The following is a 13,095-nucleotide window of genomic DNA, read 5'->3' as shown; positions in this document are numbered from 1 at the left end:
AATTGTGGGTTATTGTTATCGGCTCTAGAATTCCATAGAATTTAGAGATGCATTCTGGTGCATCTAAACAATAGTAAACATTTTCTGTGTTGAAGCATTTAATTCTTGGACATTTATTACAACTACAGCTACCTGGGCCTCCAGAGCCCTTCTGCTGTCAAAAGCTCCTGGTAAATTAACACGTATATGATCCTACTAACATGAATAAACCTATCTGGAACATTGAAAGGTAGTTTTAAGTTATTCCACTGCCAGTGTGCACCAATACTGATCCTGGCATTGTGGGAAAAAAAATCTTAGGGGAAACACTGACTAGTGAATCATCTATGGTTGTAGTAGCACTAACAACATCAGTATTACTCCTACTAGTATTACAACAACTGCTCCTGTTATTGCTACTACAGTAACAGTAGTAGCAATTAGGGATGCACAATATTATCAGTACGTCATTGGTATCGGCTGATAAAAGCTGTAAAATGAAATATCGGCATCCACCATTTCTACCAATTATGTGAGGCCTATTTGTTGCCATCTCCTCCACAGTCTGACTCGTGCTTCCCTCTACGGACTGTTTCACCCTGACGGTCCCGGTGCGTCCTCCGCAGGCTCCACTTCACTAAAGCTGCCCGTCAGACCCGCTGCTTCTTCACACTTTAACTTGAATAACAATACAGAACCAGAGCCAATGTTAGCTGGGAGGCTAGCAGAGGGTAGCTGGCTGTGCTTCCCTCTGGCCGTGCTGTGGGTAATGCTCCACTAGTCTCTCAGCTAACGTTAGCACCGGCTCTCCATGTGGATCCAACCAGAGTACCCAGCCCCGGTTTGTTATTCAGGTTAAAGTGGGCAGAAGCAGCGGGTCTGACAGGCAGCTGAGTGAAATGGAGCCTGAGGAGGAAGCACTGGGACCGTCAGGGTGAAACAGTCCGTCGAGGAGCTGCTAAGTTTGGCTGCACAGATAGGAAACACCTCAGCTGACAGGTTGTACCACTCTTTTTGGGGGAAAAAAATCTTTTTGGTTTATAACGGTAGTAGGCAACCAGTGTATTAGGTGAATTACCGCCACCTTCTGCTCCGGAGTGTGGACCAGAGATTAAATCCTAAACATTAATCCTGTCTGTCTAATCAACTCAATGAAAACTCTACTGCTCCACCCACTTGGCAGGTTCATTAAAGTTTTAAGGCTTCCTAAATTCTTCCTTCATATATTGTCTTTCTTGATCATACTTAGTACAATATATGCTTGCATGCATAATAGTCTCCTCAGCCATCTGGCAACAAATATGTGAATATATTGGTATCGGCGCATATATCAGTATCGGCATTCAGCCACAGTGAGTTGTATGCATCCCTAGTAGCAATAACAGTAGCAGTGATGGTAATACCACTAACAGTAGCACAAACAACTGTAGTAGCAGTCACCTCAGTACTAGGGATAATAGCAGCTTTAGCACTAACAGCTACAGTAACAGTAGTAACTGGCAATAACATATTACCACTACTACTACTATAGTTAGCACTACTTTGGTAATACTAGCATCACTAACTGTAGCAGTAATGACAGTAGCAGTGATAATAGAAGCAGTAATAGCAGCGTCTTCAAGTTAGATTAGCTCTTTGTTGCTAACTTAGGAGCTAACCCCTTCACTTTTCCAACGGTTGGGGAAACAACAGACATGACTTTTCTTGGTCTTGACAAGCTGCAGCATTTATTAACTGACACGCTGTAGTCTGTACTGTACAACTTACTGCTAACCTTTTCCTCTGCTCGCATTCACTGTCACTTTTCTGACGCTCCCTCTCTCGCTTAACCACTCACTCGCTTACACACTGCCCTACTCCTTAAAAGGAGCTATACTACCTGCAGTTTCCCAACGACGACGACGTTGACTCACGTTTCGAAACAGTGCTGCTCAGAGGCTCCCAAACGCTACTGATTTCCAAATGAATGGGAATGGGTAAAAATATTTTTCTCCAGGCCTGTTTTATAGGGGAAACACTGCAGTAGCAGTCTAACACTAATAGTACTAGTGATAGCAGCAGCAAAAGTGGTAACACTCAGTGGTAGCATTAACATTAGTTGCACTAAAAGTGTCAGTAATTGTAGTAGCACCAACAATAGCAGTAATGGTTGAAGTAATGACAGCAGCAGCGCCAACAATAGTGATACTACAGACAGTAGCAGTAATAGTAGTACCACTAACAGTACCAAAACTGGTAGTAGTCCCAACATTAAAAGTGATGGTAGTACTAATGACAGTACTAGTGACAACAGCAGCAACAGAGTAACACTAACAGTAGTGCAAAGGCAAACTAATTTTGTTCTCTTTGTCTGCCATGTTTGTGAAATTCAGTGCTTCACTAGTTACCATAGTTTATGATATAGTGACAACTCCAGAAACAAGCGGAACCAATTACTCAGTTTGTGCCTCTGTGTTTGTTTGATATTCCAGTACACAGGAACAACTTGATGTACAATGAGCTTAAACATGTCATGGAATAACAACAATGAAAATCTTGCCATTTTTACTGATCAATAAAGAATAAAATTCTTCTGCAATCATCAATGCACTACAGCCTGTGCGTGTTGTTGCACTGGACCAGTTTGACAACATGTCTTCCATCTGACACTATTCCAACACCAGCATATAATGTTGGAGAAATTGTTAAACTATAAAATATAAAAACTTGACAACAGAGGCATTACTCACCCATTAGATGTTCATTTACAGTTGGATAGACTACTCTTGGATCTTTCTTCCCTCTGTAGGTTCAGTCAAAAGTTGCTATTTTGAAAAAAATACGTTCATGTTAGTGTCCAAGTGTTACCCAAAATTCACCATCAATCACAAATACAACTCATAAAACAACTAATTTTCATAAATGGACTGTGGTCCCATCAGCAAAATTTTAAAGTTTAACCTCTTATCAGGCATTACTATTTTAGTGCACAAGCCTGAAAAAAACGTTCCCAAAATCAGAAGATTACTGTTCTTCAACCCTTTTGATTAAAGTCATAACCGTGGTCACATTTAATAGATAAATCTTTACGTTTTACAACCAAAAAGTCGGAATGAGTGTAAGTGATGCCGAAAATAATGCCACCAAGGCTTAAGTGTCCCACGGATGGGACAGTGTCGTTTAACAGCTTAAAATTTTTAAGTTAATGGTAACAGTGATCGAACTTTTTGTGTCAAGATCATTTTAAGACAGGATGCTATAACGTTAGTTAAGTGTGTTAGCTAAGCTAATTGTTAGCTAAGTTAAAATAAGCCCTTTCAAATACGAATTCGAATGACTTGCAAGTTGGACAAAAACTCACAAAACAAACTAGAAATCATCATAAATTGACACCATTAATCTGCTAAATTTAAATAACTCCACTTAATTGGCTAATTACGTTAGCTGAGGTTTGCTAGGTGCTAGCATCAAGTGAGCGTCAACAAACCTGAGTTCTCCTCGTTCCTAAATTCGGCAAATGTCCCAATAAACTCAAACAAACTAACGAAAAGAGTTCGTAACATAGTTTACTGGTAATAAATAGTAAACTGCGTCGTCTAAAGCCAGTTTAGACAGGTATATTCACTAATTTCACGGACAGATTCGTATGATTTCGTCGAGACACGCATTTCGTCGGTCGTCCGCTCCCATCATCACTTTCACCAACACATGACCAAGAGGGCGCCTTCACTTACTGGCGGTGTTACAGAGCTGCAGTTTCGCTTAACTAAATATAGTCACAGACAAGTATAAGTTACAATCCTTTTCTGTTTGTGGTTTCTCAATTACGCCAGATTTACTCCATAGCATTTGGGTCCACATAGTTTGATTAATCACAAATTTGTTAGAAATTTGCGCCACTGAACCACATCATTATCAATCATGTCAGGTCCTCATCCTCCATCTTGTTTTCCTGGTCTTGAAGAGGGATTTTGTACCAAAATCTTGACATTACTTGTTTTAATTTAAATTGCGCTCATTTGTTATTATCTTGTGTTTTATCAAAAACTATACTGCATTGCCCTCAGTTTTCGAGGGCAATGCAGTATAGTACAGAAATAATCTTATCTTTAACTGTTTACATTGAGTCATAGCGGACGTTCCCTTCATAAATTATTTGACTTTTATTTGTAAGTTTGGTAGAAAACATGGTTGAAAACAGGTTGAAAACATGAAGAAGATCATGCAAACCCTGCACATTTTAGAATGATAACACTGACATCTCACTCACTGACATTTCAAAAAGAGTTAAAAGTTACCATATTGTTAAGATAAATATTGTTTCCTTGTCAAAGCGATTCTAAAAAATGTTATGAAATGAGATATATATGGAGAAATATATAAATAAGAGCACAATAGTGGTGGTAATAGTTTTCATATGGAGAAATCTTATATACTCATAGGTTGAAAGAAAGATTGTCAACTAAAATAGAAGAAATCTGTGTTCCTTGACCATTTAAACGGGATTTTTTTTGTTTTGTTGCATAGAGCGTTCAGTGCGTACACTGAGGTTTATGATAGAGACTATAATACCACAAGGTGGTGCAGTTACTCCACTTTTGTTCTTATATGGCTGACACTGTAAACTGTTGGACAAAGGAACAAAGTTTTCATTTCTCATAGAAAGTGATAGCAAATAAAATTAAACTAAAACTGGGAACGAGTTGGAGAGACAAAATGTGGTTAAATTGTGTATGTTATATTATGTCACATGAGTTAATACACTCACATATGGTAGGCAAAAAATTCAGGGGATAGACCCTTTGAGAAAGGGGCAATACCACGAATGGGTTTATGCTACTGGTGTCCTCAGCAATTGCCTAGTCATCATTGTAGTAACCTAGTTTGCTTGTGCCATCAAGTATAGTGTCTGTTTCCAACACAGAGGATCCCGTGGATAATTGGATATTTTATTACATGTTTTCAACATCACCCTTGCATGTATGAGTCAGAGGAGATGGAGGAGGGAATGCAGCACAGAGAAGCCACTAAGTCAACTTAGTTGGTTGCTACCATTAGTTGGATTCTGTTGCCAGCTCGAGCCCAGAGGGTGTGTCTTGAATAGACGGTTGCTTGAAACCTTTTTCAGGCTGCTCAATATTAAGTGAAAGGCACAAAGCAGGGTTGGGCAGATGACAGACAGATGTATTTCTCTAACCCAATACAATGTTCGTTTAGCCAACAATGTAATGTTGTAATTATTGATAAAAACTTGTTTGCCTGCTGACAGCTGTACCAGGATGCATCCTTAGTTCACACTGTGGCTAGTGATCATGTTAGTGCATTATACTGTAGTCAAGGTAGCACGTGACACAGGCGCAACATGGTTGTCATGGAAACGAGCTCCTCTTCCAACAGCGTCCGGGCTTGCAACTGCAGCAAGCGTCCCCAGTCAGAAAAATCGAGGGGATACTCGACGTTATTTCATCTGCGGTGAGTATAATTCTTTCACAGAGCTCCTGGACGAAGCTACAGTGTAACAGAGTGCCATTTTGAAAAGGAAAAAAGCAGACACATGTGAAATAACAGGCAGTAGAGTTGGTGGCGGTGTCAGTGCCAGTCGCCGCCAGTGTCACAGTAAACAAACTGTGACAAGACTTCCGTTCAGGACCTACAAACTAAACCCGTTACCTACAAGCTTCATCTTGTTTACAGTATAACGTAACACAATTTTGGAGCGAGGGGTGGAAATTAAAAACATAAAATCACCGCAAAATACAAAAGAAGTGGTAATAACGAATGTGTTGAATAGTGAACGTACATTTGCTTCGGCTTTTGTCAGTCTGCCTTCATTTTGAAGGCAGATATGGCCTTGTAGCGGATGACTTGATGCTGCAGCCACATCCTGAAAGACCGCTCTCAATGTCCTCACCAGTGTGTCTAATGCCCACACAATCAAATAATTTATGGATGTTTTCAGTGTTGTTCACCAGCAACCAGCTGTGACTGTCACACGCACAGTACATACTGTATGTAGCTCTACTGAAGCTAAATGTTGGGATGAATCAGAATTGGGTAGCTTACACATCCACCTAAATTTTGTATTTGGTTAAGAGAACATGTGACCTTTGTAAAAAAAAAAAAATGCACACACATGTTGAAGGAGCGCTTGTTATTTGACTGAATTAGATCAACTGAGCTAAGTGCTCTTACACATTCCCTCACAGGTCATCATGCAGGATAACAGGAATGGGATGATGCCATTCCCACCACCCATAAGCAAAGACAGGGTCATCTGGGAATTGCCGAAGGTAAATCAGTGTCAGATAGCCTCTGTTTTTACTAATAAAATGTACAGTATCTACTGTAGAGTTTAATATCGGCCCAAAACCACTTTGAGACGACTGTGGTTAAAACGGTAGAAGCGCCAGTCTAGAGGACCTTAAGTTTATTGGAAATGTGTGACATTCTACCTCTCAGATGGCTAACTCACTGTCAGATCAGGGTAATTATGGGCTGTTACAGTCAGCTACCCTTTCAGAGCCTCTGCCAATAAACTGTATCTTTCTGCCTCCTGGGTCGTCTCCAAAATGATATAGTAAGGTACTTTAATTTACAGGAATCTTTGATTTGTAGCAACTTTGTCCTCTTAAGGGGTCAGCTCACAGGTTCTCAGTGAAGCGACTAGTGGTTCTACATAGAATAACATGCAAGTACAAGAATAGTCTTAAATCTGAAAGTATGTTTAAAAAGTTAAAATGTCTTCAATGGTCACAAATCCACACATAGAATTATACATCATAAATTCAGCTTATGATGTATAAACTTTAAACTGGCCTTAAGTCTTACATCAGAGACACTAAATCTTGCAGTGCAATGCATTAATAGCAGGTCAATTTAATGCTGGCCTTCATCTTTTTGGTGACATCAAAATACACCTAGAGGTTCAACAACTAGTCAGTTAATCGATTAGTTGGCAACTGGTAAATTAATCGGTAACTATTTTGATAGTTGGTCAATCATTGGGAGTCAGTCTTTAAGAAAAAAAGTCCAAATTCTCAGATTCTAGCCTCTTAAATGTGAATATTTTCTGGTTTCTTTAGTCCTCCATGACACTAAACTGAATATCTTTGGGTTGTGGGCTGTTGGTCGGGACAAAACAAGACATTTGATGACATCATCTTGGGTTTTGTTAAACAATGATTGACATTTCTCACCATTATCTGACATTTTATAGAGCGGACAACTAATCAATTAATCAAGAAAATAATCAACTGATTAATCAGTAATGAAAATAATTGTTAGTTGCGGCTCTAAATACACCCAGATTGTTCTCATTCATACATGAGTTTGAGAACCAAAAATGAAAGCTGTAAGATGTCGCAGTACCACAGAGGCCAGTTTAATTGTTTCTAGGAATGCAGGCCTCTTAAGTGTGTTTCTTGTTATCAGAGATTGACTCAGCCCAGCCCAGTATTGTTACCCAGTTTCAGTGAAATATTTACCTGTGCAACAGAGCAGAAGTTAGTAAGGAATAATCTTTGCATGGCAACATACAGTACCCAGCAAGGTACTTGTTGACTAGCTGTCCATTATTGCTGCAGAAGTACATTATGGTATGAATTCAGACATATGATATGTTTTTATAACAGGTATTTGGTGGCTTTGTGCAGAATAAATGTCAGTACTGTATGTTGTTGTTCTTTTCAGTGTTACACAGCTTCAGCTTGTCTGCAGCTGAAGGGAGACTGGGACATTCAGGCTAAAGCAGCCTGTAAAGACAGAGCCGCCAGGCATCAGCCGTGAGTATTATTCTTTGGGTTGATGTGTCATTCTTAGCTGTATCTTGAACATCACATTCAAAGCATGTCTCTCATTGAATAATATGTTGTCTTCTTTAAAGGTGGGACCGACAGAAAATGTCAAAAGTGGTTGTTGTTGGGGACCTTAACGTGGGAAAGACCTGTCTTATAAATAGGTACTTCATCGATAAGTATCCAATCTTGACTTGAAATGAAGCTATGTCCATGTCTTGCAACCCCTTGTGGTAGGTTGCATATGTCTACAAGTGGTGGTCAGTTAAAAAATAAAATAGTAATAAAAAACAAACATCATTTTGTGTAGAAGAAGTGTAGTTGTGTAGCAGATCCAGAGACTTTGTTGAGTCCAAGTAGAGTTCTGAACAAAATAGGTGAAAGGAAAAGACTTAATTTGCTTTTGCTGTTTTCAGGTTTTGTAAAGATGTATTTGAAAGAGACTACAAGGCCACCATAGGAGTGGACTTTGAGATTGAGAGATTTGAGATATCTGGAGTACCTTTCTCTCTTCAGATGTGAGTAGTTTGATTTAAGAAATACAATCATGGAAACATGTCGCTTGAGAATACTTTGGTTTTTGCTCTCCATACTTAATTGCCTCCTTTTTTATTATATAGCTGGGATACTGCGGGGCAGGAAAAATTCAAATGCATTGCTTCTGCATACTACAGAGGTGCTCAGGGTAAGATGTTGTAATAACTGACTTTGAATAAATAGCTGTATGCCTCACGCTGTGACACCAGTTTTATGGAGTAAAGGAACAATGCTGAAACTCCTTGCTCGTCTTTTACAGTCATTATCACAGTCTTTGACATGGCAGACATCAAATCCCTGGATCATACACGGTAGGTCTGATTATTACATTATAATTGGGCTCTGTATGACTGATAAATTGAGGATGCATGGCTTGTTTTGATGTTATCTCCTGGCACCTAGGGCAGTCACACATGTCAGTTTAACAAGTTTAGTTTAACCTAAACTGGTTAAACCTTTTAACCTTTTTAACTTTGACTGTGGAATTGGCCATTGTATTTATTTATTTAGTTAGTTAGTTATTGGGACCATGTACAGTGTTAAACATAAATGCCAATATTTTATGTACTACACCAGGGTTGTCTTATAACTAATTTTCATCTGCAGTCCCTTCGGCAGGTCACAATTAAAACATATAACAGCACAATAACAAACAGTACAAAGTAAAAAACACACAGGACACATAATACAAAATACAAAGCTACACACAATAGCACATAATAGAGACCCACAATGTCAATTAGAAATTACTAATGTATGTTTGTCAGATTAAAAGCAAAGTTATTTGCATTCATGATAAGACCATGAGATAAAATGTAGAGTCAGTGGTTACAGAGATGAATAGCTTTTAGCAGACTTTTTCATTTGGTTTTAAATGTACTGATGGAGCTGCAGCTCTTCATATTGTCAGGTAGGACATTCCACTGAGTTGTAGCTTTTACAGAGAACGCTGACTGCCCAAATGCAGTGTGACGAAATGGTCAGATTGTAATGGTATGGTACAATCTTGTATAAAGGATATTCTGGAGGATCTAATAGAACTTACTGAGTGTGTATACACAAAGTCACGTAGCGGAGGAGGGGCCAAACCATTTAAAATTTTGTCAACCACAAATTTGAAAATAATCTAAAATTCTCAAAGCTCAGTAAATTGTATCTCTCCAGTACCCTACAGTGATGGAAATGCATTGGCTTTTTGTTCAGAGCTTTTAGTGTTTGTTTGCATAAGGACTCAAGAGGTTTTATGGCTGTTTCTCCAGCCTGCCCCCAACATGTAATGCAACATATGGGAAACATATGGGAAAGAATCATCCAAAGATCCAAATCATCCAAAGAGAGACAGTTTCTAATATGTCTAAAATTTGCTAAGTTGTACTTTATGATTTTAACCATTTTTTAAACATGTTTCTTAAAGTTCAAATTTGGATCCAGTGTCACACCAAGATATTTCAATCAGTGAATATTTCAATCCTTTCACCTTTGATAAGAATAGGTTGTACCATGGTTTTAGAGAAAAACATACCTTTTGTCTTGTTTACATTTAGACTCAGACATGATTGATCAAGCCAATGTGTGATCCTTTCCAATGCAATTGTTAGCTTAGCAGCAGCTAACTCAGCTGTTTTTGCATGTGTGTATACAACAGTGTCATCTGCATACATTTGCAGTTCTACATCATAACACTGTTGAGGGAGATCATTAATATATAGGCTAAATAATAGGGGACTTAACACTGACCCTTGTGGAGCACCCGCTGTGCACTTGACTGCTACAGGACAGTGCGTCTCAAACATTAACTCATTGTATCCTATTAGATAAATATGAAGATGCCAGTGCTCTAGATGAGAAATTAAATTTAGAGTTTCAATATTAAAATATCACGATTGACTGTGTCGAATGCTTTACGCAGATCAAAAAATACAGCACCAACTACTCCTCCTTTAAAAAGTCTTGATTTAATTTGCATTATTAAGTGCAAGGTAACAGTTTTGGTGGAATGATTTGTTCTAAAGCCAAATTGCATCCGATGTAGACCAAAATTGCTTGTATTAAGAAATGTTGTCAGTTGCTCAATGACAACTTCAATGGCAACTGCGTGATGCTATCATATCAATATAGACCAAAATCTCAGAGGAATGTTTCCAGCACCTTGTTGAATCTATGCCACAAAGAATTAAGGCTGTTCTGAAGGCAAAAGGGGGTCCAACCTGGTCCTAGCAAGGTATACCTAATAAAGTGGTCGGTGAGTGTATATTACACATACATTTTGTGTAACTGCAAACAGACTCTTATTTTACACATTGTGGTATGTGGTAGGAATACTCAGCTAAAGAATCATCTGTCTAATAATGTTTCCTAGCTACTATCTGCTTAGATTACACCAAACATGAACCAAAAAACAACAAATTTAGCCAAGAAATGAATTAGGAATTACTTTGTAAAGCCTCCTCAGTGTATATTTAAACATCAAATAATTAATGGCACAGTTGCCATTCAGATCACAATAATGTCACAATATAGAGTCAAAATAATCTCTACCCAAAGGTCCGCTTAATAGCTTTTTGGGAACTTTCAACTGCATCTTGCAGTGACATGAGGTCACATGTTGACACCTGAGCCAGCCAGTGGCACCATAGGTCAAGAGAACACTTCCATGCTCTTGAGTGATCTAGCTCCCTACATCAAAGACGCAACAAGAAAGATGAAGATTTATCACCATATTTACTCTCAGAATAATGGTACCTATCTGTCATTCACCTTTCTTTTCAGAACAAAGCTTTTTAGCTGTCCTAGGTGTGAAGTCTGTAGCCTGTTAATTAGACTGAATTGCAATTTAGTTTCACAACATTCATATTTGAATCATCAATAAATCATCAACAAATTGGAGATGTGGGTGGTGATTCAGGTCTGAAACCAGGCTAAAGGTTCTCAGCAGTTGGCCAAGAAATTTCTGAGCAGTTGGTATTGAACACTAACCCTGACTTGGAACTATTGATATTGCATCTATCATTTATAGATGATAAAATATTTATAATTTAATTAATAATTTAATAAAAATAGCAAGTCATTTTGATTTTTTGTTTTCCTTCTCCAGCCAATGGTTGGAGGAGGCCATGAGAGAAAATGAGCCCGGCTCCTGTTTCATCTTCTTGGTTGGCACTAAGAGCGACCTGCTGGTGAGTGCTGAGACAAGCTTTCTGTTGAATTTCCTGAACTACATATTTTCACATGCACATTTATGTTTTATTACCATACTGTCTTCTTTTTAAGCCCTTAGAAGAAAAACAGAGGACAGAAAGAGATGCCATCAGGATAGCAACAGAAATGCATGCAGAGTTTTGGGCTGTTTCAGCCAAAACAGGTAAGACAGAGAGTGTAACCTCTTCACTTTTGTAAGGGATATAAAGGCACAAGCAACTTAAATACAATTCAACAGAGAAATGCTGAACACTATTGTAAAAACTGGATATTTTTTCTCATTCTTAGGGGAAAATGTGCAGGGGTTTTTCTTCAGGGTGGCAGCCTTGGCCTTTGAGAACTGCATACTAAAGGACATGGAGAATGGCGTTCCTGCTAGCATCGGAGGAGGAAATAGTATAAGTAAGTAATGACTCAGCAAGCAGAGATGTTGATAAAGGAAGTCTTGAGAGTATAACAATATAGAAATATGTTTGTGTTGTCAGAATCAGATCGTGCCAACCTGGAGGAGGCCGCACCCCAAGACATGAAGAGAAGCTGCTGCTGATGAAAAGAATGAGAGAAGAGAAACACACAGAGAAATGTTGAGGGGAGCAGAACCAGACGGAGGCTCTATTCTGAGCTTCACTTGTAGAAATCAAAGTGACCATCTCCCATTAGACTGAAATGTGCCTCGGGACATGTTACGTTAGGTTTCTGAATTCATCAAAACTGCCATGTGTTCTAGTTGTTTGCAAAAGGTTTGACCAATGTGCATTTCTGAAACCTGATAAGATTGAAACAGTCAATAGTGGATTGTTTTTGCAGATACCAAATCCAACAATTGTCATGGCACAGCAGTTCAAAACATCACAAGTAATCAGTGTTTCATGTTATTGTTGTCAAGGTGGAACTCACATTTAGACCGTGGGAATCCCAGTATAAAATACTATACTATGGCAATAACTAATGTCACATACATATGTGGAATCTGATCAATGTGTCTCATTACAATCAGTCAGTGTATGGTCTTCTCATGTAGTTTTGGTCTGCTCTGCAATTTCTGTAAAATAGAAAACTCCATTATATCCATCATTTCAGAGGTGGATAGAAGTGCCCAGACCAGATTTCACTTGGGAGCTAACATGGCCCCTTATGAAACCTTTGTAAGAATGCTTTAGATTTCATTTACTACTGTCAAAGTGTTAGTTTCCTCATACAGTATTGTTGTGGAATATTGTCTCACCCATTTTTGTGGGTTGTACTCTAATAAAGGTTTGACGAAAGTTTAAAGGTTGCAATTTGGGAGCAGGAAAACCAAATGTTTACTTTCAAGTAATATACAGTAAGTGCAAATGAGTCTACATGCACAGTGAACTCAATGTATACAATAACATTATAATGTAACTTCTTAAAGTAAATGTAATGTAATGGAGCAATAGCTGATGATATATGTGCATTTATGAGACCAGTATTTTGTCAAACCCTATTATTATTCAATAAAGTAGTTTATCAGTTGTCTGAATGGCTCTGTCTGTCTCATGTTCAAGATTATGAGGTATGGCTATGCAAGGCACACACTTAAAATCATAAAACCTAATGTATCCCTTATTAATGAGGACTTTCTACT

At 38.4% G+C, this 13,095-nt stretch overlaps 3 protein-coding genes across 4 annotated transcripts in view; 1 reads left to right on the top strand and 2 right to left on the bottom strand.

The window, feature by feature from the left end:
• LOC137193628 (kinesin-associated protein 3-like) overlaps positions 1–2,785 on the bottom strand; it is a 48,381-nt gene extending 45,596 nt beyond the window's left edge. Inside the window, exon 1 of the mRNA XM_067604885.1 lies at positions 2,709–2,785. The gene's annotated coding sequence lies outside the window, so the exon portion shown is untranslated. The remainder of the gene's footprint in view (positions 1–2,708) is intronic.
• pdca (phosducin a) overlaps positions 1–2,785 on the bottom strand; it is a 33,751-nt gene extending 30,966 nt beyond the window's left edge. For both annotated transcript variants that reach the window (XM_067604887.1, XM_067604888.1), the window contains exon 1: positions 2,709–2,785. The gene's annotated coding sequence lies outside the window, so the exon portion shown is untranslated. The remainder of the gene's footprint in view (positions 1–2,708) is intronic.
• A 2,026-nt stretch (positions 2,786–4,811) lies between these two features.
• Positions 4,812–12,990, top strand: rab36 (RAB36, member RAS oncogene family). The gene is made up of 11 exons (XM_067604874.1): positions 4,812–5,430; positions 6,165–6,248; positions 7,648–7,739; positions 7,841–7,915; positions 8,168–8,269; positions 8,372–8,436; positions 8,548–8,599; positions 11,383–11,464; positions 11,559–11,649; positions 11,775–11,888; positions 11,972–12,990. Exons 2-11 carry the CDS (start codon positions 6,171–6,173, stop codon positions 12,031–12,033), a joined length of 813 nt encoding a protein of 270 aa, XP_067460975.1. The 5' UTR covers positions 4,812–5,430; positions 6,165–6,170; the 3' UTR covers positions 12,034–12,990.
• The last annotated feature ends 105 nt before the right edge of the window (positions 12,991–13,095 follow it).

Source organism: Thunnus thynnus, chromosome 12, assembly GCF_963924715.1.
Source record: "Thunnus thynnus chromosome 12, fThuThy2.1, whole genome shotgun sequence".
Taxonomy (NCBI): domain Eukaryota; kingdom Metazoa; phylum Chordata; class Actinopteri; order Scombriformes; family Scombridae; genus Thunnus; species Thunnus thynnus.
Note: the sequence above shows the minus strand (reverse complement) of the source record. Positions and strands in the feature narration are given on the sequence as shown.

Excerpts from the sequence above, each read along its gene's own strand:
- rab36 (XM_067604874.1), top strand. The coding sequence starts at position 6,171 with ATGCAGGATAACAGGAATGGGATGATGCCATTCCCACCACCCATAAGC. Across the intron at positions 8,270-8,371 it reads GTACCTTTCTCTCTTCAGAT|CTGGGATACTGCGGGGCAGG; the intron begins GTGAGTAGTTTG and ends TTTATTATATAG. Across the intron at positions 11,650-11,774 it reads GGCTGTTTCAGCCAAAACAG|GGGAAAATGTGCAGGGGTTT; the intron begins GTAAGACAGAGA and ends TCTCATTCTTAG.